Source organism: Saccharomyces paradoxus, chromosome XI (assembly GCF_002079055.1).
Source record: "Saccharomyces paradoxus chromosome XI, complete sequence".
Classification (NCBI taxonomy): Eukaryota; Fungi; Ascomycota; class Saccharomycetes; order Saccharomycetales; family Saccharomycetaceae; genus Saccharomyces; species Saccharomyces paradoxus.
Window position 1 is genome coordinate 416,394 of NC_047497.1, and position 25,459 is coordinate 441,852.

At 37.4% G+C, this 25,459-nt stretch overlaps 11 protein-coding genes across 11 annotated transcripts; 4 read left to right on the forward strand and 7 right to left on the reverse strand.

Annotated features, from left to right (window-relative positions):
- Positions 1 to 57: 57 nt before the first annotated feature.
- On the reverse strand, positions 58 to 3,913 carry SPAR_K01870 (Cdc16; the record flags this gene model as incomplete). Its single annotated transcript, XM_033911711.1, has 2 exons — positions 58 to 2,599; positions 2,688 to 3,913. The coding sequence occupies 2 exons, from the start codon at positions 3,911 to 3,913 to the stop codon at positions 58 to 60; spliced, it is 3,768 nt and encodes a 1,255-aa protein (XP_033767602.1).
- Positions 3,914 to 4,164: 251 nt separating this feature from the next.
- On the reverse strand, positions 4,165 to 7,425 carry SPT23 (Spt23p; the record flags this gene model as incomplete). The annotated part of the gene is made up of 1 exon (XM_033911712.1): positions 4,165 to 7,425. The coding sequence occupies one exon, from the start codon at positions 7,423 to 7,425 to the stop codon at positions 4,165 to 4,167; it is 3,261 nt and encodes a 1,086-aa protein (XP_033767603.1).
- A 484-nt stretch (positions 7,426 to 7,909) lies between these two features.
- On the forward strand, positions 7,910 to 8,860 carry RAM2 (bifunctional protein farnesyltransferase/protein geranylgeranyltransferase; the record flags this gene model as incomplete). Its single annotated transcript, XM_033911713.1, has 1 exon — positions 7,910 to 8,860. The coding sequence occupies one exon, from the start codon at positions 7,910 to 7,912 to the stop codon at positions 8,858 to 8,860; it is 951 nt and encodes a 316-aa protein (XP_033767604.1).
- A 61-nt stretch (positions 8,861 to 8,921) lies between these two features.
- MCO12 (Mco12p) lies at positions 8,922 to 9,221 on the reverse strand (the record flags this gene model as incomplete). The annotated part of the gene is made up of 1 exon (XM_033911714.1): positions 8,922 to 9,221. The coding sequence occupies one exon, from the start codon at positions 9,219 to 9,221 to the stop codon at positions 8,922 to 8,924; it is 300 nt and encodes a 99-aa protein (XP_033767605.1).
- Positions 9,222 to 9,433: 212 nt separating this feature from the next.
- SWD2 (WD-repeat containing protein SWD2) lies at positions 9,434 to 10,423 on the forward strand (the record flags this gene model as incomplete). Its single annotated transcript, XM_033911715.1, has 1 exon — positions 9,434 to 10,423. One exon carries the CDS (start codon positions 9,434 to 9,436, stop codon positions 10,421 to 10,423), a length of 990 nt encoding a protein of 329 aa, XP_033767606.1.
- A 91-nt stretch (positions 10,424 to 10,514) lies between these two features.
- HCS1 (ATP-dependent 5'-3' DNA helicase HCS1) lies at positions 10,515 to 12,566 on the reverse strand (the record flags this gene model as incomplete). Its single annotated transcript, XM_033911716.1, has 1 exon — positions 10,515 to 12,566. One exon carries the CDS (start codon positions 12,564 to 12,566, stop codon positions 10,515 to 10,517), a length of 2,052 nt encoding a protein of 683 aa, XP_033767607.1.
- Positions 12,567 to 12,789: 223 nt separating this feature from the next.
- On the reverse strand, positions 12,790 to 13,314 carry ATP7 (F1F0 ATP synthase subunit d; the record flags this gene model as incomplete). The annotated part of the gene is made up of 1 exon (XM_033911717.1): positions 12,790 to 13,314. One exon carries the CDS (start codon positions 13,312 to 13,314, stop codon positions 12,790 to 12,792), a length of 525 nt encoding a protein of 174 aa, XP_033767608.1.
- A 550-nt stretch (positions 13,315 to 13,864) lies between these two features.
- PUT3 (Put3p) lies at positions 13,865 to 16,798 on the forward strand (the record flags this gene model as incomplete). The annotated part of the gene is made up of 1 exon (XM_033911718.1): positions 13,865 to 16,798. The coding sequence occupies one exon, from the start codon at positions 13,865 to 13,867 to the stop codon at positions 16,796 to 16,798; it is 2,934 nt and encodes a 977-aa protein (XP_033767609.1).
- A 139-nt stretch (positions 16,799 to 16,937) lies between these two features.
- Positions 16,938 to 22,235, reverse strand: URB1 (Urb1p; the record flags this gene model as incomplete). Its single annotated transcript, XM_033911719.1, has 1 exon — positions 16,938 to 22,235. One exon carries the CDS (start codon positions 22,233 to 22,235, stop codon positions 16,938 to 16,940), a length of 5,298 nt encoding a protein of 1,765 aa, XP_033767610.1.
- Positions 22,236 to 22,821: 586 nt separating this feature from the next.
- Positions 22,822 to 23,337, reverse strand: ARC19 (Arc19p; the record flags this gene model as incomplete). The annotated part of the gene is made up of 1 exon (XM_033911720.1): positions 22,822 to 23,337. The coding sequence occupies one exon, from the start codon at positions 23,335 to 23,337 to the stop codon at positions 22,822 to 22,824; it is 516 nt and encodes a 171-aa protein (XP_033767611.1).
- Positions 23,338 to 23,624: 287 nt separating this feature from the next.
- Positions 23,625 to 25,376, forward strand: PRP40 (snoRNA-splicing protein PRP40; the record flags this gene model as incomplete). Its single annotated transcript, XM_033911721.1, has 1 exon — positions 23,625 to 25,376. The coding sequence occupies one exon, from the start codon at positions 23,625 to 23,627 to the stop codon at positions 25,374 to 25,376; it is 1,752 nt and encodes a 583-aa protein (XP_033767612.1).
- Between the last annotated feature and the right edge of the window lie 83 nt (positions 25,377 to 25,459).

Sequence of the window (25,459 nt, forward strand, 5' to 3'; positions counted from 1 at the left end):
AATATATACGCTATACTTGTACTAGCTTGTGTCTTTACTCTTCGCCCCCTTCATACCTCATTCTAGTTCCATATCTGCATCACAGTCATCATCGACATTATTATTGCCACTTTTGCTGTCGCCAGCCCCCTTCTTAAGAGCTTTGTTATTTAGGTCAATGATCTCCTTTTGTGTTCTCAACCTTTTAGCCATGTTAGCAGGGTCGTAAGCCAATGAAGATCTTTTTTTATTAATGGAAGCCTTGTCCTTGCTTGCCTGACTCATTAGATTCGACTTGTCAATTAGCGGGTGGCTGGAGTCCAATGATAACGTCACGTTTAGCTCTAGGGCATTTTTCAATAGCGTTGTCGCAGATGCATTATTAGGCTTCAGATACAATGATTTGTGCAAATGATCGATGGCCTTTTGTAATTTTTTCGTCTTCAAATATAAATATCCTAATGAACAATGTATTTCTGAATTTTTATCATTTTTCTCCAAGACACATTTGAAACACTTAATAGCAATCTCGTTCTCATTCAACTTTCTATAAGTGTGACCTAAATTTAATTGGATTGATATTGTTGTCCTTGAACTTGGATCAAGATCTTTCACCACTTCCAGCGCCTTCTTCAAGTACTTCTTGGCTTTGACAAATTCGTTCTTCTTAAAGTACATTACACCCATTTCATTGAGTACTAACGGATCGTTCGGACAAATATCATATGCCAGAACAAAGTAAGATTCTGCTAAATTTAATGAATTCATTGCCATAAACTGCATTCCGAGGAATAGTTTTGGTAAGTGCATTCCAGGAAAGAATCTGGAAGCTGTAGAGTATGCTGTTAATGCTTGATCTTGTTCACCTTCCAAGGCATATGTATGTGCAAACCCGAGCCATGCGGCAGCAAAGCTTGGATCCAATATTGATGATTTAGAATAGTATTTCTGTGCTTCGCTAATTCTGTCCAAGCTCATATAATAGGTGGCGACACTAAACCATGTTATTGCAGACTTTGGAAAAGTTTCTGCCAATCGATGTGATAGAAGGAAAAGCTTATTCTTATTTGACAATTCATATAGACATCCAATGTATGTTGGCAAGATATTCGTATTGAATTCATCGTTTTCCAAGACGGTCTCGCATAACTCTAAGCATTCGTTGAATTTGCATTGCGTATAGCAAATATCCACTTTACTTCTTATGACATCCACATTGTCAGCCAATTTGTATTCCTTCGTTAGGATCTCATTGGATTTCGTTATATCATCCGTGTTGATATATTTGGATAGGTTGATCTTATAAAGATTCTTCATAATTTCTTTATCTTCCCCAAATTCTTTGAAATCCAAAGAGTCGAACAATTCCCATTCCTCCTGAGGAGTTAGCAGATTCTTGGACAAGAGCATTTCGAAAGCTTCAAAATTTTTGATATCTACCAAAATCGCCTCACGAAGTGCATCCCTTGCCTTACTGAAATTATTTTGTGCAAAGTATATTTTACCTCTCAGAAAACATAATGATGACTCCATTTTTATGCCGCCGTCAGTAATTGGCTGCGAAGTAGTGCTATTACTGCCATTATTGTTCGTGGCAATTGCAGCCGTTGTAGTTGGGTCCTCACTGAATGGATTATATTCGCCTATGACGTCCAGAGCGTCATCAAATCTCTGTAATTTGACAAAGGAAAGTCCTAACAAATATCGACATAGGATATTAATGCCATCCAAATTGTTTCTGGTAATAAGTTCCACAGCCCTTACGTACTGATTATTATTGTAGTATACTTGGCCCAGCCAAAAGGCATCATCAGGGTCGTTTGATATGGTATACACCTTATCTGCAATATATTCCGCTGTTCTATACATATGCTGCATCAACGCGTCGAACCTCCAAAGCCTTAACCTCTCTATAGCAGATAATTCAGAAACATCTAGTTGAGTTGCTGTCGTTGTTGTCGTTAATGTTGTAGTCGTGAGTGGCCCATTGTGCCCTAGTTTACTCTCTCGGTCATTATTAGTATTCACAGCTGTATCGCCATTGTTGTGGTCATCGTCATCATTATTATCATCATCATCAAGCGTACCGTCAACCGAATCCTTATACTCGCGCTGTAAACTCACTTTTCTTAATGTGGACGGTATCGTAGAACCGAACATACTATTCTTAGACGTGGACGCTAACAAGTTGTTGTCATTTGCAGGATTGCCCGTGATGGAATTGGGATTGGCAGATGGCTGGTGCGGGGTCATGATGTTCGCTTGCAATTTCTGTAATAAAGGGCTATTTGCTAGTGACTGATATGGACTGGTAGCCGTATTGGTTCTGTTCCAGGGTTGCTGTAAATGATCACTCTGAGCATCGGTCGGTAAACTTTGTTGTGTCCTTGCAGATACGTTAGAAACAAACGGTGAGGCGGCCAATGTGGAGTTATGTTGCGAGTGTTGTTCCGAAGGGGACATGGGGTTCCTCATAGATACTTTGTTTGACGATTTTACAATTTGTTGTGGCTTTGACAACCTACCTGCTATAATGTGTGGCCTTTCCACAAATAACAATAACAATGACAATAATAAAGACAAAACTTCATATCGTCTTGAACGATTAAGATAAACTATCCTATATTATATTTATAAACTTACATTAGTATACTACAATCCTGAGGTATACGTGCATATAAAACGATGTTTATTCAAGTTCTACAGACACTTTGCCCTTCTTCGATTGCTTCTGCTTCTTTTTATTGAGTTTCTTCTTTTCACCAAACATTATCTTCTTTAATTCTTCGGTATCACTCTCCACTTCACTTTGTTCACCTATTTCAGCTGTTTCAGCATCTCTCTTCTTCATTGTACTGTATTTCTCGATGCTTTCGTCGCATAATGTTAAACAATTCAGCCTTTCACCACAGTCGTATACTGCTACTTGTTCTTTTGTAGACATATCCCATACAACAATCTTACCGTCAGAACCAATGGTAACTAGGTAAGTACCAAATTCATTAGTATAGAACTTGAAATCTTTGATACGATTTGTGTGGCCCAATAAAGAAAAAGAGGGATCGATTTTCTCCTTATTGTCAACATCTTCCTGCTTTCCATTTTCTTCAACTTTTTCGAATAACTCTTCACAAGAATAGAAATGAACATTACCATCACTAACACCAACAGAAAGGTATTCCTTATTATCGAATGGTAAAATATGTGTCTCAATATGCATAAGAGTTTTTCTGTCAAGGGTTATTTCTTTAAACACTTTCGCTGATCCTGTTTCATAAATAAGGACCCTATCTCTTAAACCAACTGCAAAGTAATCACCTTTCGCGCCTAACCATCTAACACAAGTCCCGTTTGTATTATATTTTCTTAGTTTTAGCACAGCAGCATTTCTCAGAGTCATCAAATTCCAAAGACGTATAGAATGGTCATCACTAACACTTATGGCAATTCTGTTAGTGGGGTGGATATCCACATCATTAACTCTTGCTGTATGTCCTTTTAACGTTCCCACCGTCTCCCAGTCCTTTACTCTCCAAACCATAATCTTGTGGTCTTCTGATGCTGATAATAGCCATTTACTGTTCTTACTTCCCCTTGCAACGGTAGCATCCTCACTGGAAGAAGCAGGGTGCGAAAATTGCAAAGCAGTAATAGAACCCTGATGGCTTAACAACGTACCTAATTCCTTTCTCTTTTGCAAATCATAAATTCTGATATGTTCGTCATTGGATCCGGAAACTAAGTATCTTCTAGAAACGGCTAAACATTTGATACTCAACGAATGAGCTTGAAAATGAAATATTGGTATAAAATGTGGTGTCTTTGCCGCATCGTTTTCCTTTTGCGTTGGAATATCTAAGGATAAACATAAGATGTTGTGCTCGTATGAGCCTACAATGATACGAAATTGGTTCTTGTCACCTATACCGCTCATTTTTCTTCACGAATTCTTGATTTGGCTACTGTGATCTGTTCGAGATGAGGTACGATGAGTTTTCAATTTTTCATATACTAAAAAATTTTTCGGCCTTGATCTTGAACTTAATGATTTTAAGCAAAAAAAAAAACTGAAAACAATATAGCAGTACTTTGTAACATAGAGAATAGTAAAATTTAAAATATGCAAAATAATAAAAATGAATCTATATATATAGTTTAAGGGTTATGTAGCTAGAGGGAATGTCTTTACTTGACTCGCATGTCATTTAGAATGTTATTGTTTTGAAAGTTCGATAATTGCATTTTGAAAGAGGTTTTCATTCTTTCGTTGCCTAATAGAACCTTGGCTAATCCAATCCTTAAATACTCCTGGACAATTTTGGATAAATTATGAAACATATCATCATCTTTCCCTAACTTTGACAACGTGAAACATGATAATAATAGTAAAGTTAATGGAATCCAGAAGAATAACAGCATCTTATCATTCTGAAAGTTTTGCTTCTTGGGGAAGATTGTGTTGAATCCAATCTGTAAGGCTTCCAACTCATCGTCCTCTGAAGAAGTATGAGAATCATCCACTGTCATTTGGGCAGACTCATCTGGCGTAATGTCCACAGATTTGCTACCAAGTTCCCAGTTTCTAGGTTTTTTTGGGAACAGATCTTCATACTTTGGAAGTTCGTCATTTAGACGAGTTAGCATTCTGTTCCATAAAGATCCATCAGGCACTATGTTGGCCTTAGTAGTTTTCGGTTGTTGGTTTGGCTTGCAAGAGACGTCCTTAATGTTGTGGGTATTAAAGAACTCCAAGGCAATCTCATCTGATGATTCGCAATCACTTATGTCATAGCCTGAATCTGAATCCATGATTGCAAATGACGTATTGTCATTGCGATTGGATTGTTCGGAGATGAGGGCAGCCGAGTCTGCCGGTAAATATTTTCTTTCTTGGCCATAGTCATTACCAGCAACATCATCATCATCGTCGTCATTATCAAATAAACTTGAGTTAAAACTTGACTGGGATAAGTTTCTCTCAAATGGTTGATTATCAGCGCACCCTGTTGCATTCTTGGTCAATTTAGTTAAAATGTCGTCAAACAGAGTGGATTCATAGTTAGAGTACCTGGTTTTGTTGATGGTGTAATTCATCAAGAAGAACTGTTTAGCAATGAAGCCGTTCTTGGTTTTCTTCATTATATTAACGTTGCATTCTAATAGTAGTCTTATAATTCTCAGGTCCCCATTAATACACGCCATATGTAGCGGGGTAAAACCAAACACATCTTGATCATTTAAGTGCGAACCATATTTGATTAGTAATGAAACGAGACTATACCAGTTATTAAATGCCGCCAAGTGTAATAGAGTTCTACCCCTAACATCACACATGGAAAGATTAACGGTGGAGAGATTGTTATTTCTCTTGAATGATTTAATGACTTCAATGATTAATTGTTCATCGTTTATGTTTCGCATCATATTCGTGTATGAATTTGATGAGATATTTTGTGAGTGTAATCCTGCACTGTTGTTAGACGGCGATGAATCACTGCCAACAATCCTTTTAGCAATATTTCTCGCATCCTCCAGCTTACCGTTCATTTTGAGTCCCACGATTTGCAGAGCCAATTCAATCAGTTGCCTATCAGTATCATCGACATAAGTAAAGATTGCTTTATCACCAGTATACTTGTTCAAGTGCAGAATGTCATTAGTACTATTACTAGTGGAATTACTACTATTGCTGTTGTTTCTCATAGATGTCTCACTCGGGTCGACGATAGTTACCAAGACTGGTCCAGGTTTAGATGATGGCGGCAAATAAGTTACCATCGTAGATTCGTTCCAGCATTGGCTGGACAATGCTATATTTTCACCAAACTTGATAATTAAGCCCTGTTTAAACTTTGAGCCAAGCAAAGTCACCTCTATACCTCCGTTAATGGAGCCTTGTGCGGGGATGACACGCTGAATAGAAGGTTTGTTATTGAGCGCCATGGAAACACTGCTGTGGTTGGACGTATCTTTAGAAGAATCGATGAATTTCTGAGGAAGACGGGAAAACGTATTAGGCGTAGACATGAAAGACTCGTTTATCGAACGCTGTCTCTTGCCAGTGTGTCTTGCAGAAGTCGTACTGAAATCGCTAGTTAATGTAGTGAGAGCGGGGTTAGACGAGTTATTAAAACCTGTGGAGGACCAGGAGTCTAGCGAGCGATGGAGATTGTTGCCGTTGTTGCCTGAAAAATGAATATCTGAAAAAGAATGGTTGCTGTCCTCACTAGAGGAATTTGGTGATGGAAAGTGTTTGTTGTTGTTGATCATTGCGGTATTAGCATTGATGTTGTTTTTGTTGTCATTGTCATTGTTATTCTTACAATAATTGTTATCAAGCATACAGTTCGTGGAAATGATAAAATTCTTATTGTTTGAAGGCAGAGAGAGTTCGGATGGAAGGTTTAGGTCACTTTGCGGGGATGAAAAGGACCTAGTGTCATTTGTCATTGGTGACACCTGGGCATTGTTGGTGCTCGTCGGAGTGGTAGTATTGCTGGCATTTTTCTTGTCCATGATCATAATGGGATCTGTTATAGTTTTCGCCAAGATGTCGCCGTTATGGTCCTTTAAAAGAAACAGGACTACAAATCCATTAGTTGCTTTGTGATGTCTGCAGTAACAAACAATTCTTGTCGGTAAATCGAAATTGATGGAGTTGGAGTTACCGCTCAAACCGTTGTTACTAATGATGAAAAGTTGTTTACTATTGAATATGATTGCTCTTTTGTTTTCGTTATTTTGCCAGATAGAATTGTCGTTTAATCCGGACTTTCTTCTTGAGGCTCTTCTTTTTTCTCTGTTGATACATCTATTACAAACATAGGTCTGTTTGAAGTTGTTGCTATTGCTGTTAGACGCACACAGAAGAAAGGAGTCCAAGAAAAGGGTTCTTTCGTTGATGTCCCTATTAGGTATTGTCAAGTTGGTGGGATCATCTGAGCTCGTGAAAAACTTGTCTTTCGCTATACAATCAGAGGGTAAATGAATGAAGAAATTTTTTCTTGCATGTGCGTTTCTAATCCGAAAGCTCAGCTTCATCTGAGTTTCTACTCTAGAGACCATGGGCAATCCAGTCACTTCTAGGGAAAATGGCAGGGAATGTGGGTTAATGTTGATAAAATCCAGCGGATTAGCGTATGGCGTCCTCAGAGGTAGCTTTCTGCCAAATTGGACATGCCGATCAAGTAATCCTTGCAAAGAAGCAACGTCATCCCTCAGCTCCTCCTCCTCTTCCTTGACTGGTGTGGTAGTTATTGCTGCCGTCATTTTCTCTTGGTTGAGACTCAACAAACCAGGGTCTTGCAAAGAGGACCCGGGATTGAGCAGAGCAATATCCAGTAATTCAGATTCTAGCAGATCTAAGTCCGGAGACTCATCGTTGCGCTGTATGTTGGCGTTGTAGCTGTGAAGCAGCGAGGAAACGTTTCCAGTGCTACTCATCATATTTAGGGGTATACTATTGATGCGATTAGGCTTTGGAAGGCTTTATAGAGTACAGTTATTTGAATGTATGTCGTTGACATTTTCAACTCATGCGATCATCCTGCTTTCATGGTTGCTCCTTGCCGTTAAAATTGGAACGAAAAAAGCGGGAATACAACAAGATCACCTCGCACGAGCTAAGAAAAGAGAAGCAATAGCGAGAATAACCGATAATGCCAGGCCTTTCAGAGGCCTGTGCTATCCTGTAGCCATCGTGACCTATCCATATGCATGTTAGAGACCTGTTGAAAAGCTTTCTCTCAATTTTGAAGGTTCCAGCAGTGCTCGCGCCGGTTTTCGATTGGGCCTCGTGATAAAACACATCAGCAAGTTTCGCTTTTGGCATTCTGTGAATTTGGTCCTTAACTGTTGGTACACTTCTACTGTAACACTTGTTCGCTATGGTATATTATATCAAGTGCTGATACAACGCATACCATATAAAATGGAAGAATACGACTATTCGGACATTAAACCCTTGCCCATTCAGACAGGCTTACAGGATGAACTGTGCAGGATCATGTACACGGACGACTATAAGAGGTTGATGGGGCTCGCAAGGGCTCTGATCAGCCTCAACGAACTGTCGCCGAGGGCACTGCAGCTAACAGCCCAAATTATCGATGTGGCACCAGCTTTCTACACCATATGGAATTACCGATTCAATATCATCAAGCACATGAATGCTGAATCTGAGGACACTGTCTTGTACTTGAACAAGGAATTAGACTGGCTAGACGAAGTTACGTTGAATAACCCGAAGAATTATCAGATTTGGTCCTATCGACAATCTCTTTTGAAGTTACATCCCTCTCCTTCCTTTAAAAGAGAGCTGCCTATCTTGAAATTGATGATTGATGATGATTCCAAGAATTACCACGTTTGGTCATACAGAAAGTGGTGTTGTCTGTTCTTCAGCGACTTCCAACATGAGCTCTCCTACACTAGCGATCTCATCAGGTTAGATATTTATAATAATAGCGCATGGACTCATAGGATGTTTTACTGGGTAAACGCGAGAGATGTGACTTCAGAGGTAGAATTGGCGGACGAGCTTCAGTTCATTATGGACAAGATTCAATTGGTTCCGCAAAACATCAGTCCTTGGACCTACCTTCGTGGTTTCCAAAAGTTCTTTCATGATAGGCTTCAATGGGACAGCAAAGTCGTCCAGTTCGCCACAACCTTCATTGGCGGCGTATTGTCACTGCCAATTGGCTCACCACAGGATTTGCCCGAGATTGAGTCCTCATATGCCCTAGAATTCCTGGCATATCACTGGGGTGCAGACCCATGTACCAGAGACGACGCTGTTAAGGCCTATAGCTTGCTAGCAATCAAATACGATCCTATTAGAAAAAACTTGTGGCACCATAAAATAAATAATCTAAACTGAATATGTGTAAACATTTTATTTGTACGAATATTTTTACGTGTGTACGTGCATGCACGTAGGTTTAATCTAGTTCTACAAACCTACTACTGTATTGAGATTGATCCCTTCCCCTTCCTTTTGGACTGTTATCATTGATGCGTCCAAACCCATCCTCATTCAACTGCTTCCTGAAAAACTTAGAACGTTTTACCATCTTCACCGTCCTTGAGTAACACATCTCTCCCCATGACAGATACCTATGTATCCAACCGCCCAGCTGATACTGGTTGTAGAAGAATATCATTCCCGTTTCTCTTCTTATTGCCGACAAGAGCATCGCTACCAATGTCCCCTCTACTACCCACCTTATCATTCCCAACATCTTGAAATAAGTGGCGTTCTGATCTTCACTTTTCTTTCACTTCTTTTTTGCTCCTAAGCTGTTTACTATTCCTCATTTTTGATACCTTTTTTTTTTTTGCCCATTTTTCTTTCATGTAGTTAGTCAGTAGTTAGTTATTACTGCATTAGAAAAGAAAGAAAAAATTGAAGCAAGAAGAGTAAAACATCGAGCAAAGCGCAAGCAAACCAATAATGACTACTGTGTCCATCAATAAACCCAACCTGCTGAAATTCAAACATGTTAAGAGCTTCCAACCTCAAGAAAAAGACTATGGACCCGTAACCTCATTGAATTTCGACGATAATGGCCAGTTCCTACTGACCTCTTCTTCCAACGATACAATGCAATTGTTCAGCGCCACGAATTGCAAATTTCTGGACACGATAGCATCTAAGAAATACGGCTGTCATTCTGCTATCTTCACGCACGCACAAAACGAATGTATCTATTCTTCTACAATGAAAAATTTCGACATTAAATACCTTAACCTGGAAACAAATCAATATCTAAGATACTTCTCCGGACATGGCGCCCTAGTGAACGACTTAAAGATGAACCCAGTGAACGACACATTTCTATCGTCATCGTATGATGAATCTGTCAGGCTTTGGGATTTGAAAATTTCTAAACCACAGGTAATTATTCCAAGCCTCGTACCAAATTGTATCGCATATGATCCAAGTGGTCTTGTCTTTGCCCTGGGGAACCCAGAAAATTTTGAAATTGGGCTATATAATTTGAAAAAAATCCAGGAAGGTCCTTTCCTGATAATCAAAATCAATGATTCCACTTTCAGTCAATGGAATAAACTAGAATTCTCTAACAACGGGAAATATTTATTAGTTGGCTCCTCGATTGGCAAACACTTAATTTTCGACGCATTTACAGGTCAACAATTATTTGAACTAATAGGAACAAGGGCCTTCCCGGTGAGAGAATTTCTAGATTCTGGATCTGCTTGTTTCACACCAGATGGTGAATTTGTCCTTGGAACGGATTATGATGGTAGGATTGCTATCTGGAATCATTCTGATTCAATAAGTAACAAGATACTAAGGCCGCAAGGATTTATTCCCTGTGTTTCTCATGAGACTTGTCCCAGGTCAATTGCATTCAACCCTAAATATTCGATGTTTGTTACAGCAGACGAAACAGTAGATTTTTACGTATACGATGAATGACTGCTGCACTGATATAGTTAAACATTAAACATAAAGCGAACATTTCCTACTCATTGTATAACTACGTATATCTGTACATCTTGTATATTCCTTACAAATAATCGTCAATGTTGGGGTACCTTACATCAGCGTTTTCTTCACACCATTTCGACCAACTTTTTAGGTACTTGTTACCGCATCTTTGTAGAACTTCTATATTGCCAACAACAACCAGTTGTCTCCTAGGTCTTGTCATGGCGACGTTCAGTCTTCGTTCTTCCTTCAGGAAACCAACTTCAAATTCTTCATTACTACGAACTAAACTCAATATAATAACATCTTTTTCACGGCCTTGGAATCCATCCACAGTTGATATTTCAATGTCAATTAATTTTAACTCATCATGAACCAATTTTTTCAAATGTGAAACCTGTGCACTATATGGAGAGATAACACCTATAGAAACCTCTGGGACGTTGAAAGACCTTAAGTTCTCGATATGTTCTTTTACAATGGCAATCTCGCCCTCATTATACTTGGATCCAAGAATAGTCGCTTCATCTGCAGTCTCCTGAAATTCATCTCCTTGCGTATCATACCAAATTAAAGGAAGTTTTGTATCGACATCATCCTCAGATGGCGTAGCATCAACCGTGGGTAGGTCTATCAAAAGTCTGTTCGCAACCGTTGCATCGGCCGATAGTTCTCCATTATACATTGAGAGTGATGGAAACTCCATAATTCTTTTATTCATTCTGTACTGAACGTTAAGAAATTTTACCATCTCTCTTTTGGGGAAGATTTTAATGAGTCTGTCAAATAGTGTGGTTTCCAAATTGTGAATGACATTTTTGTCGTCTTCAGTTTTGATTGTGGGCGGCAATTGTTTATTGTCACCAGCAAGAACTAATTTATGAAACTGATTTTGATGTGCAATTAATGGGATCCAGCATTGTGGTTCCATGGCTTGTGAGACTTCATCAATGATCAATGTATCGAAAAGCTGGAAATTTGGATCATCTCTATAAAGGGAACATAGTTCTCTCGATGATGAACCGTGTAAAGTGGTGACTACTATCCTCGATTGTATGATTAAATCCTTAATAGTTTTGAATTCTCTCTTTTTTAAATCTTTGCGCAGCAGTTTGATTTCGTTCCAATTTTCTTTACGTTGTTTATAGTTCTTCAGTTTTTTATTTTCCTGAATTAATTTGTCAATCTCTTGGGAAATATCCTTCACAATAGTATTTTTTTTACTAAGTATATCAAGGGAGTGTCTCTTATTAGAGTCCAATAGCCTAGCAGGATGACCAATTCTTAATAACAAATTATTCGACACGAGAGGTGTTAACCTTTCCAGGATCGTATCCACAGAAATATTGGAAGGCCCACAAATTAAGATTCTCTTTTCGGGATTTTTGATTAACAATTGCTGGATCAATTCAATTAATGTGAACGTTTTACCAGTCCCAGGAGGACCATGTATAATAGCCAAGTCATTGTTAATGGCGAAATTAATGGCAGTTTTTTGAGAATCATTTAAATTCGGGTTCAAGAAAGATTCAATGTTTTGAAGGTTGTTAGTGTTGGGGATAAAGGGACGTTCATTCACCAAATATTGTATCATTTTGTCTTGTATCGGTGAACTAATTTCAGATAGCTTTCTCATTGTGGATTCCATTCTCTTATACGTGACGATATTAGTAGTTTTTAAAATATAAAGTTTGTTATAAGAATAAAACGTGGTAGCAACGACATCTTGAGATTCTTCTAAAGCTATGGTGATTTGAGTATCGCTCATCTTGTAGATAACGCCTGAGCATTCCACTTGCTCCCCATTGGAGTCTCCAGACGCCTTTTTGGCCTTGAGCTTAGTCTTTGTACTTACCTTGGTTTTTGACGGACGTATCAAAACAATATCACCAACCTTAATATCACCTCTTTGGATTTTGTCGTTTATTGCCAAGTTAGGCCCTAGTTCCATATACAGTTTGCCAATGAGACCGGACCTTATGTTTTCCAAATGTATGTTGTTTATTGCTAAGCCATTTTGCACCAATTGTTGAATAGACAGCGTCGTTAATAATCTAGAAGTTGTTTGAATGTCCTGATCGCGTTCATGCTTGATGCTTGATAGGAAATTAGATGCCAATTCTTTGTTCATTTTCCTCTATTCTTGTTTCTATATTCTTAAGAGACACTACACAGTGGCCATCATATTTTCGGTATATATGTAATGTACGAGATTTTCTTAGGGAAAGGGAATGCAAGCGCACATTCGTGTATATATGGCTGTAAGAATGTTTAATTATAATATTTTCTAGTTATATAAACCTGTGAAAAAAACAATGGAGCATGGTGTGTAATATATATAGAGATATAAGGTATTACATCACATTCAAATTGCCGAATTTGTCCTTATAACCAGGTACGTCCCATTTGCCCTTCTTGACCATTTCTTCAACCTTAGCATCAATTTCGGGTTTGATCTTTGCCAGATCGTCGACGGTCAATTCGTCGAAAGGTCTTGCTGATTGAATATTATTTAGGGTACTTTGTAAATCTTTCAACTCCTTGGAAACCAGGGATTCTGTCTCCTTGGCGTTGGTCATTGCGTGCTTTTCAAAAGATTCAATCACCTGTAATTGTTTGGAGGCATCGATTTTAACTGGCTGGTACTGCTTAACATATGATTCTATTTTGTCAATGACTGAAGAGTTTTTCAACACAGACCTATAATGACTGAAATCTACCTCGGTGGCTTGACCTTGTAGCTCTAGTAGCTGTCTACGTGCTTCGTCATTTCTCTTCTTGAAACTTGACAATTGGGTAGCAGTCGACCCTGTTATACGTAGAGAAGAGATGACTTTTGCCCAGTCAAGTTTGTTAGCAGCGGATTTGACCAAAGACATTGTTGAAAATAAATATGACTAGGTGGTTCCGCAATTAAGTGCACGAAAATAATTCTTTCAATTCCAAACTATTGCCTTTTTTGCGTTTTACGTGTCAATATACATATAGATGCACTTATATAGAAAAGTATTGCACTAGTCGAAATACGTTTATCACCAGGGTCAAGCAGCAAGTACTAAATGGTGTATCTTTTGCTTTTTGGGGGCATCAAGGCCAATATCCAATCAAATCGAAGAGAAAATAATTATAGTAACCCGCCCTCTTATCACATGATTTTCACGTGATAAAAAGTACACACCCACACATCACTTTAGTCTGAGTCATCGAATATGTCACTGTAGACGTTATCCCTCCGCGGCAATGAGGTGGCGAATATTGGGGTAAAACAGAAAAAGAAAATATTTCCCAAGTACTTAATGACATATTTGGCGTCGGCGGCAATTTGACGCTTCCAAGTAGCTATTACGAGTAACGATAACAATAACGATAAATACGATACTGGTCCGGCTACCTCATTGATAGGATAATTATAGTGATTTTGGGAGTTTAATGGTGACGGACCAAGACAGTAGGCACCCGATACTATCCAAGCAGCCAGCCTACGTGAATAAACAACGGCAAAAAAGACAGCAGAGATCTTCTGTCGCATGCCTTTCTTGCAGGAAACGTCACATTAAATGCCCTGGTGGTAATCCTTGTCAAAAATGTGTTACGAGCAATGCCATATGCGAATACTTGGAGCCGTCAAAAAAAATTGTCGTGTCGACAAAGTATCTGCAGCAATTGCAAAAGGATTTGAACGATAAAACTGAAGAAAATAACCGCTTAAGGGCTTTACTCCTAGAAAAAGCGGTTAATTTATGTGGCAAGGACAAGAGCGGTGCTGTGGAGAAGCACACGAACGACCCGCCGTCAAGTGACACATTAGAAGTATCCAGCGCTCCAGCAGCTCCTATATTTGACCTGATATCCAATAGTAACACTGCGTCCGATAATGAAGATGATGAAAACAGCAACAGAAACGCAAATAATAGGAGTTACAATCATTGCCTGGAAAAATATTACAAAAAGGCCATTAGTATCTTCAAACAACCAGCTAACGCTAATAGTGATAATGATAACAATGCTAATGATCATGACGATGATGAAGATGATGAAGAAATTTCAACAAATTTTGCTCAAAGAAGTGGTAGGCTCATAGAATCCCACAACGGATTTCATTATTTTGTAGGATCTTCTTCAATGACTTTATTTGGGTTAGAAATTCAATCTTTGGTTACCAAGTATATTTCGATCAAAAATTTTCGACCTTTGCCAATAAATACCAAAAATGAAATTCTAAATTCAAACTTGAACCCGACTATAAGTTCTTTTATAAATTCTAACAATTATCTTTTCTCATCCTATAATTTTTTGAACCCTATATCAACTATTGTCATCTTAAACTCAATCAACGATAATTTGTCTCCGTTGATGTTTAAAATAATACTGAAAAACGACACCGATGGAAGTAGCGGCCAAGAAGATGTAATACAGTTTCAATTACCTTCATACAATTACACTAAACTATTAATTGACTGCTTTATAAATTATAATGATGGCTGTTTTTACTTTTTCAACGAAGGCCTGGTTAAATGTGGCATTAATAAACTGTATTTGGAAAATAAATGGCTGTACTACGATAATACCAAAAAAGCTTTGGACAATGAAAATGACCCAATTTTACAAGCTGTTTGGTTTTGCAAAATTTTGCTAATTTTAGCAGTAGGTGAAATGTATCTGGGCTCCATTAATAATGAAATGTTGAAGAATTATTCTAATCAGCCAAAATTGCCTGGTTCAAAATTTTTTCAAATGGGTTCTAAAATTTTCAATTGTCTGTTTTCTAGTGAAAGGTTAGAAAACGTGACGAAGAAGGGCGGTATTGAAGTCCTGTTGTTATATGCGTTTTTCTTACAAGTGGCTGATTATACTTTGGCCTCTTACTTTTATTTCGGTCAGGCCCTTAGGACCTGTTTAATTCTAGGCTTACATGTTGATTCTCAAAGCGATACTCTATCCAGGTATGAAATCGAACATCATAGGAGACTTTGGTGGACGGTTTATATGTTTGAAAGAATGCTTAGCTCAAAAGCTGGGTTACCATTAAGTTTCACTGATTATACAATCTCTACAGCATTGCCAGCAGATATTGATGATGAAACTGCTGAAGACAAGAATAATCATTACGTTTTTAGAAAAGCTGAGCTAATTTCTAATTGTGTTACTATTGTGAAAATCAATGCACAAATTTTGAGTAAGTTATATCAAAGGCAACCTGAAACCAATATCATAATTACTTTAAAGGTTGTCATTAAGCAGCTGTTGGAATGGAGGAACAATCTATCCGATTCCCTACAGGTGGACTTTACGCAAAAGGATGAAGATTTCAAAATATCAAGATTGTCAACCAATATGTTTACGGAATATTTCCAAGGAATCAACTTGGCCATAAGACCTTTATTATTTCATTTTGCATCCATCCAATTGAAAAGGTTCAAAACAAGCAATACTTTCGTCAATTTACAAAACTATTCTGCGACGATATCTTCCCTGTTAACATGTTCCTTACATGCCTCTGTCAATACCATTAGGTCTCTGTGGAGCTTATTACAAAATAATATGCTTGCTATGTTTGGCTATATGGACAGAGAGTATCTTTTTACTTCTTCCTGTACTTTATTACTATTCAACACTGCTTTCGGTATTCATGAACAAACACTATATCATTTGGATCATTCTCTGGAAATTTTCACGCAAATGAGGAACTTAGGAAATATTCCAGCAGGGTTAAGAAGAGCACAGTTACTAACATTAATGGCAAATTTGGATTTTCATGGCATAATGAATGACTTGATCACCAAATATAACGATATTTTGAAGTTCGATTCCATGAATTGTGAAAACGATAATGTAATGGAGGATAGTAATGAACTCAAAAGAGAATATGAGAAGCGTAAAATTTACAAAGACGGCGATCGCATTGACCCTTCAATTATAGACTGCGATAAATCGAACACCAACGCAAATATAATCAAGAATGAATCTATATCAAACATTGTCAGCATGCTTCCAGAAAGCACAAAGCCAACGCTGATCGATCATAGTAATGGTAATAATGATGTTGATGACATCAACGTCAATAACTCGGAACCCTCAACCTTTTTTGATATTATAACCGCGAGCTTGGAAAACTCGTACCAAACTACGCTAACTGAAAAGGGTTCCCAGGTGATGGAAAAGAACATGGATCAGTTAGATTCCGTTCATAACTTAAATGATGACGACTTACAACAATTGTTAGAGGATTTAGGCAATATTGATCATTCTGATGAAAAACTTTGGAAAGAAATCACTGATCAAGCAATGTGGCTGGGTAATACTATGGATCCAACTGCAGCCGCTGGTAGTGAAATTGACTTTACTGATTATTTAGGACCATAAACACCATCGCAAAAACGAAGAAAAATACTTGGTTCCTTTGTTTTCTTATGCATATACTATACATTTCGCACATTATATAGAAAAGTGGACTTTTAATTCTTCAAACTCTTATTTAAATTATGTATTACAAAAAGACAGTTCATTTACGTAACCTCTTGACAACGTTGTCACTATCCCCTTCTGTCCATAGGATCAGCCTTTTTTGTGATTTGGCAAGCTCGTTGTAGCCTAATAGCAATTTTTCAATCCCATTTTGTTCTTTGACTAACCTTAAAGTAGCATTTAAAGTACCTTTGTTTTCGGTCTGTAAAGTATCAATGCTGTTCAATATATCGTCCTGCGGTAGTCTATATTTAATGTTATTGTTCAAAATCTCGAAAAACGAGACAATACCGTTTCTACTAATTAAATTCAGACCGCCATCATCCGCTATCCTTTGAACTTTGTAAAAAATAAAATAAATTAGCTCGCGTAATCTTTCTTTCAAGTAGGGCATATTGATTAAGTTTAGCAGCCATTCAAATACACCTTTCTTATCCAACATCTTGTAATCTTCATCAGTTTTAACTCCCTTACAAATCGTCGTTAAAACCCAACTCAATTCTCCATAGTATATTTCCATATCTATCTCTCTCATATTATTATCATCTTGTTGTCTCTTATTGTAGGACATCATTACATCAGACACCATGGGGATGTCCCAACTACGTATAGTAGAGTTTGATAATACCCAGCGATATGCCTTCTCATGTAGAGGCGCAGTTGGACTTCCCAACAAATCAACAATTCTAGAGATAGAAAACCATATCAACGGTTTAATTGAGTCTTGAGTTTGCTGCCTCTGGTATAAAATCCTTTTGATCAAAACTTGATAAATGCTGTTATATTTGATTAGATCGTAATCAACTTCTTTTTTTTCAATATCCTTGCCAGTGATTTGCTTTTCAAGACTTATTTGCGCATTTTTCTTCTCCAAAGAAACGGCTAAATTTGATAAATGTTCGTAACTTATATTGGCAACAGTATCACAATCACTTAATGAACAAACAATGAACTGGAAAAGTTTGGAATCCAGGAAATTTTCAAACTCATATTTGTATGTTACATTGTTTTCGCCATCTTTGACCATTCTTACCAGCTCTTTGTTATGAATTATCAATAGCAGCAAGAATAATGGATCGTACATATTAACGCCACATCGTTCGGTATCTTCGTAATATTTCTTGAGTAGATTACACCTTGTAGTGACATCATAATTGTTGGTATTAGAATCACTGCAGAATTCAGGGATTTGAGGTCTTTCCAATACGTATCCGTCAATGGATTTTTTGATCATATTTTTTTCTAGTGTTAGTATCAAACCTTCTCTTTCTTTAGTGATTAGCCTTGTATCTCCAATAGCTTCCAAGATTTCTTCCTCTTCGTCTTTGATGAATTCCCAAGAGAAAATCATGTTTGTCCACGAGTTAGCGGTGTGAGATTCGATACTTTCTAGCATTTTAACGATAAATTTGTCATTACAGGAAATAGTGCCCGAGTAAAAGGTTAATAACCTCTCTTGAACAATTGGTGTCGAGTTATTGACCGGGTCAATGTTGAATAAAGAGAACAATACCATTGTACTTAAGAATTTTCGATACGAAGACTCTTCATCATTGTCTTTGGTCATGATTGATGAGTAACAGTCATTGCTTAATAATAGCTGAACCATTCTTTGTGATTGAATTGACTTCTGGTTCACACACAAAATTAATACGTTAATGTATTCGAGAACCTTAACTTGCTTGATCCACTCACTGCCTAGAATGGCCTCTAACTGAGAATTAATGATTTTAAGATTTAGTTCCTTCGATGCCTCCTCAAGTTTTAAGAGTTCAGTCACGGCTCCTAATAGCTCAAAAAAAGAATGGGAGATAACCTTCCTTTCTGAAAGGTACTTTGTAACATAAAGGAGAGTTTTGTTTAACCATGTTCTCACCCCCGGATAAGCAAAATCGTTGTGCGCGGCAATATATCTTACTGTGGCAGCATGATATCTATGGTCGCTCTGTGATAAAACGCATTTCAGAATAGCCTTTTTTTTTGTTTCATCATAGAAATCGATATAAGTGGTAATCATGTTTAATATTTTATCAAAAATGTCGCTTTTCAAAGTGGCGTAAGTACATTTTGCAATGTCATCACCATATTTGAGAATTATTTCGTGAGCAAATGCGCTAAAATTTCTGTCTTGCATGTGGTTGAACAAAGCGGTCGTTGTTACGATACTTAGTAAATGTGAATCCTTGATCTTTCCGATATTTGGTATGAACGATGAGAAGGAAAAATGTTCCCATTTGTAAAAAGCTTCCAGTACTGGGTAATTCAAATCACTAGAAACAACACTATTTATCAAAGAAGTGGTTTCTGAAAGGGATAGTTTCCCTTCAGGAGCAGATGTAGCGCCAACATAAACTTTGCCTTCTTCTAAAAACTTAGCTAAAAAGAAGGTTACTTCTTTAATTGAAACAGGATCCTCATTTGGAGTTTTGCTTAGTATACTTTTTACAAGGGAAATTTTTATAGTTTTTCCCTCGTTGAGTAATTTTCTTAAAATATTTCTCGTACACTCTAGTTTGGTGCTGTGCATGAGCAGCGAAGTTAATGCTGAAGAATTTAAATACTCACTAACGCTTGTTAGCAAAGCATTTATATCTTCTTCGCGATGGGACCTATTATAGCTGGCATACTCTTCGACATTTTCACCACTAAACGCGGCTTTTTGAATCATCTCTCGGAATGCCACTAATTGATGCCCTGTTTCAAGGCATACTGCGCCAATTAAATTGCACATGAATCTTGATTTCTCCATGAGTAGGGCATTTCTTTTCTCATCGACCAGTTTGGGTAAAGCGAATTTTATATACCTTTCCAAAACTTGGACAATCGGAAATACTGAGTCTGTCACCATGTAGCTGGCAATCTTGCCAGCTAACTCACAGACAGTTGCTTCGAACCAACTGTCATAAACAATGGAATCGTTTTCTGTCAATAACTGGATTCTAAAAAGAATTCCTGCCGCATCTAATTTGTTCACTGGCAACCTAGAGATATTCATCAATTTTTTAGTTGGAAGAGACGAAATATACTGAAAAAAAGATGAGTCCTTCATCAAAGAAATCAGAGAATTGGAGTTATTAGTGTTCTCGGTATTTTCTTCAAATGAATCAAGTTTCAAATATAAGTTCGCATCGTCCTCAGAAACCTCAGGAAAGACATCTTTGACAAGTTTACCTATGCCCATATGATCTTCGCCGATGAAAATCATGTTTCTAAAAAAAAATAGGAGCCATTTAATTAGAAAATCTGGGTTGCCGTTCTTATCAACGTATTTCCACTGTTCTGAAAGACCCATTATGAAAGGAGAAATGCAGTTATATTCTTTCGCTAAATCAACGTACTTGTATGGTGTTTTTACGACACGAGATATAGTTTCATCGAACCATTTCCAGATTTTTTCCATGCCGTCTGTTTCAGAGACTTGAAGGGAAAACCCTTGAAGACTATTCACCAAAGCCATCACTGGTGAAATTAAAGATACGTTGAAGATAACATTTGTTCTTGTCAACTCATCGAGCAAATTGGATATCCTTGTAGTTATCACGTTAGAAGCATTTTTGGAAGATGCCAGTTTTAATAGTAGAGTAAACAAAGAATTTGCACCGGAACTTGGGTTCCACCACTTGGTTTGAGTGGAGTTAAACTCTTGAAATTGTAAGTAGTTATCCAGAATAGCGAATTCTATCCCAGAAACCTTGGGTTTTTGCATAACACCTGTGTAAATATTTGATGATGGTAGGTTAATTGAGAAGAGATTAGGGAATATTTTACTGTAGTAGTTGAATATAATGGATATGGACAACGGTAAAATTCTATTATTCTTATTGGTAGACAAAGTATTGTTCAAAGTGGATACAAATATTGGCAAATCGGGAACCCTAGTATGAAATTCGTTGAGTAGAATAGTCTTTTCATTTCTCCAGCCTTTTTTGTCATAAAGTGTGGAAATTTTTTCTAACTTTTTGAACGCTAGAACTATAGATTGACAAGCCAATTGTCTTATGATGGGCGTTTCAAATTGTAAAGATTTAGTCAACGAGGATTTGGTGAGCAAAGATGGCAGAATGTTTTCTATAACTAATGAAGTGGCAGGTGGAATACTGCTATCAACATTCTCCATAAATTGCGGTATCTTAAGATTGATGATCTTGTTAATCAATAATGTTGTACCAAACCAATATGAAGTCATCTTAGGGTCATGGTTACCATTCGTCGTTAAAAAGATGCTATAAGGTGCTACAAGTTCTGGAACATTCTCCAATATTTTGATCAACGTGCCTAACTGCAGGATATCTTCCCAAGGTTTGAAAAGGCGTAAAGTATTAAACAAAAGTTTATTGTGAATTTGAAATTCTACTTGATTAACGGTTATTGGTGCTCCATGAGAGGCCCCATCAATAACTGAATTTTTGAACCAAACACAATTATCAGGAAATGCCACGCTAAAGTCACGGGAAGCTCCAAAAGTTAGGAAAAACTCATTCGCCTTCTTAACCAAATTCTTGTTTGATGAATAATAGAAGTGATGAATCTTTGAAGCCGCCAGCTCATTTAAAATTTTGGTTTTTGTAGTTCTTTTGAAAGACTTTTCCTTTAGAATATCGTTTATGAATACAGATAATATGTGTTCAGATAACTTGTCAGAATCAGCCTTATTCATAAATTTAAATAGGTTGCTCATAATCTTAAAGTTTTCTGTTAAAAGCTCTTTTCTTACGAATGGGGAGGCATTTGAGATCAATGCCAACCAGAACTTGATAAATGTAAACCTTATTGAGTCATGTTTGGATGAATCAGAGGACGAGTTGCCATTGGCTAACTCGGACTTGGTTGGTGACAACAGTCTTGGTAAGATAGGCAGTGAAAAATCGAAATATGAAACTAATTCCTCTATGTGTTGTCCACTGTTGAAATTGACTATTTGTTTGAGTAGACGAAGAATTGGATTAGTTAACTGGGCACGCATATTGTTTAATCCTCTATAAAGAACTTTGGTGTAATCAGTCAATATTAATCTAATTAGACCGCTCCCAATAGTCAGCGTACTAGTATCAGATGACAAAACCCATAAAGTTTTAGTCAGTAATGTAGTTGTCCTCGAGAACTTCCCATGGTTATTTACTTGGGCATAGTATGACCAGGTCTGTACCAATTGAGCACCAAATCCCCTTTGGAAGAACACTATTAGAGGTTGATAATCTTTTGAGAGATTTTCATCTTCGACTGCACTGATTATACTTTCTAATGTTTCTAATGTACCGTCTTCGAACTCCTTCCCTTGGGTGTATTTCTCCCTTCTCTGATCGCGAGATCCATAGGTTCCGCTATGATTACTCATGATATGTGCGGTTCTCTAGTTTTTTTGAGATAGAGTACTAGCAGCATATATTACGGAAATAATATCCAATCAAGAATATTTACGAGCCATTCTTTGCGATGAGCTTTATTGCTGAAATTTTTCAGATTTCGTTTCAAGTGATATATATAGTATTGAAATTCTCATGCAAGTCGTCCATAGTAAACTATTGGCAATTTAATGGTAAACTATTATCATATGATTATTGTTTGGGTGCATACCATGTGCAGAAGTTATAATGGCGATATCGAATCTTCAACCTTTGCTCAATCGCATTAAACAAGAACGTTTCGTATTAGAGTTGGCAGGTTAAAATTTAATTTTAGGTGTCACAAGAGAGGTTTTTCTCCCTCTTTTGTAAATACAAATCAATTACGAAAAAAACCATAATTGTGCAAAATATAAAAGTGCGTTTATAATCAATTCACATACAAATGTTGTAGTATCTAACTAAATAGACTCGATATAGTTCAGTTGAGCACGCAAATTACACTGTTGGTACAGATCGTAAAATTTTTCCATCAATAAAGCCCTGATTGACAAAGATTCCCTTACCTTTATTAGGAGCTTAATAGACAAATTCATCAAGGTATGCTTCCGCAACAAATCTTGCTCTGGCATTCAAGAACAATTTGATTTCACTAATTTCCTTATCCACGTCCTCCATGAATTCAATAATAAAATCAACCAACTTCCCAGTTTTCATTGATTCAGTATGCTTATTGGTTATTAGAAAAGAAATACTGTAGCCAGGTATTGGGACACGTCTCAGGATGTAAAATGCTTCGGCACGCTGTTCCAAAAATCTAGTAAACTTATGAACTAAAATCTGCTCAATTTCGTCTGCCTGTTTCACCATCAAACTCATACGCACCGAGTTCACACTGGGCTCAATCAACACCTGCTCATTTTCATTACGAGATATATGCATCGGTTGGAGCAACAATTCGGCGCTAGTGTTAGGTACTTCAACTTCCGGCCTGTTATGCCTCTCCACTTCTTGCGAAGAGAAATTGCTCAAAGTCAACGCAGCTTCCAGGGAATAGCGAACAGCCGTTAGATACGGACGTAGCGATTGTGACATTTTTTCCTATTATCAGTTGTTTGCTCCTTTACCTCTTGTCACGGTGACACCGAGTTAGTTCGAAAGTCTGTATTTGCTTGATTTTACAGGCTTTTTTGTTTTATAATTGTAGTTTGTTATATAAAAGGGGCGACGTGATAAACGATATGAAATTATCGACAATAATATTATACAAAGAAATATGGCCATTGAGGACATCGCAATAGCGAGCCCACCTATTAAGTAACAAGGTCTGAAATCAAAGCGACCACCACGGAAGCATTGCCGTAGGCGTAAGACGTGGAACTATGTCTGTTTGGAAGGAGGCTAAAGATGCAAATGGAAGGGTATATTATTACAACACTTTGACGAAGAAATCCACATGGGAGAAGCCAAAGGAACTTATATCTCAGGAAGAACTGATTCTTCGAGAAAACGGTTGGAGGGCGGCCAAGACGGCAGAAGGCAAAGTATACTATTATAATCCCACCACAAGAGAAACTAGCTGGACTCTCCCGGCCTTCGAGAAGAAAGTAGAACCCATCAAAGAAGAACAAAATGATGCAATACCATCTGCACAAGCTGATGGTAATAAAATAGGACTTACAGATGAGAGAAAAAAAGAGCTAAGCCAAAGTATTAGAGAAGAGGGAAGCCAATATGCCAATAACTCTAAACTGCTCAATGTCAGGAGAAGGACTAAAGAAGAGGCAGAAAAGGAATTTATCACGATGCTGAAGGACAACCAAGTAGACTCTACTTGGTCATTCAGTAGAATTATTTCAGAACTAGGAACCAAAGATCCGAGGTATTGGATGGTCGACGATGATCCCTTATGGAAAAAAGAAATGTTTGAAAAATATCTTTCCAATAGATCGGCTGATCAACTTCTAAAAGAACATAATGAAATAAGTAAATTCAAAGAGGCTTTTCAAAAAATGCTAGAAAACAATTCTTATATAAAATATTACACCCGTTGGTCTACCGCGAAGAGACTAATTGCTGATGAACCAATATACAAACACTCTGTGGTCAATGAAACAACAAAGAGGCAGACCTTCCAAGATTATATAGACACTCTCGTCGATGCCCAGAAAGAGTCCAAAAAAAAATTGAAGACGCAGGCCCTAAAAGAATTAAGAGAATATTTAAGCGGTATTCTAACAACTTCATCTCCCGAAACTTTCATAACATGGCAGCAGCTTGTCAATCACTATGTTTTTGATAAGAGTAAGAGATATATGGCGAATCGGCATTTCAAAGTTTTAACCCACGAAGATGTTTTGAACGAGTACCTGAAGATAGTAAATACAATTGAAAATGATCTTGAAAACAAACTAAATGAGCTTCGGCTGCGCAATTATACAAGAGACCGTATTGCTAGAGATAATTTCAAGAGCTTATTAAAAGAAATGCCAATTAAAATCAAAGCAAATACTAAATGGTCCGACATTTATCCTTACATCAGGTCAGATCCGCGCTTTTTGCATATGCTTGGAAGGAACGGTTCGTCCTGTCTTGATTTATTTTTAGATTTTGTTGATGAACAAAGGATGTACATCTTTGCGCAGAGATCAATAGCCCAACAGACATTGATAGATCAAAAATTTGAATGGAATAATGCTGATGGCGACGAAATCACCAAGAAAAACATAGAAAAAGTTCTGGCAAATGACCAAAAGTTCGACAAGGTGGATAAAGAAGACATCAGTTTGATTACTGATGGTTTAATAAAGCAAAGAAACGAAAAAATACAGCAGAAATTCGAAAATGAGCGCAGAATATTGGAGCAAAAGAAACATTATTTTTGGTTACTTTTGCAAAGGACATATACAAAAGCTGGTAAGCCCAGGCCCAGTACGTGGGATTTGGCTTCCAAAGAACTAGGTGAATCCCTTGAGTACAAGGCACTAGGCGATGACGATAATACAAGAAGGCAAATTTTCGAGGATTTCAAGCCCGAAAGCCCTGCACCGACTGCAGAAAGCACCACCGCAAGCCTAACATTAACCGCGTCAAAAAAGAGACATTTAAGCCCGGCTGTCGAATTAGACTATTGATTTTGACTTGTCGGCTTTTATTCGTTAATTATCATTTAAACTATAGATAGAGATTATATGTCATTTCACGCTTCGCGTTCATT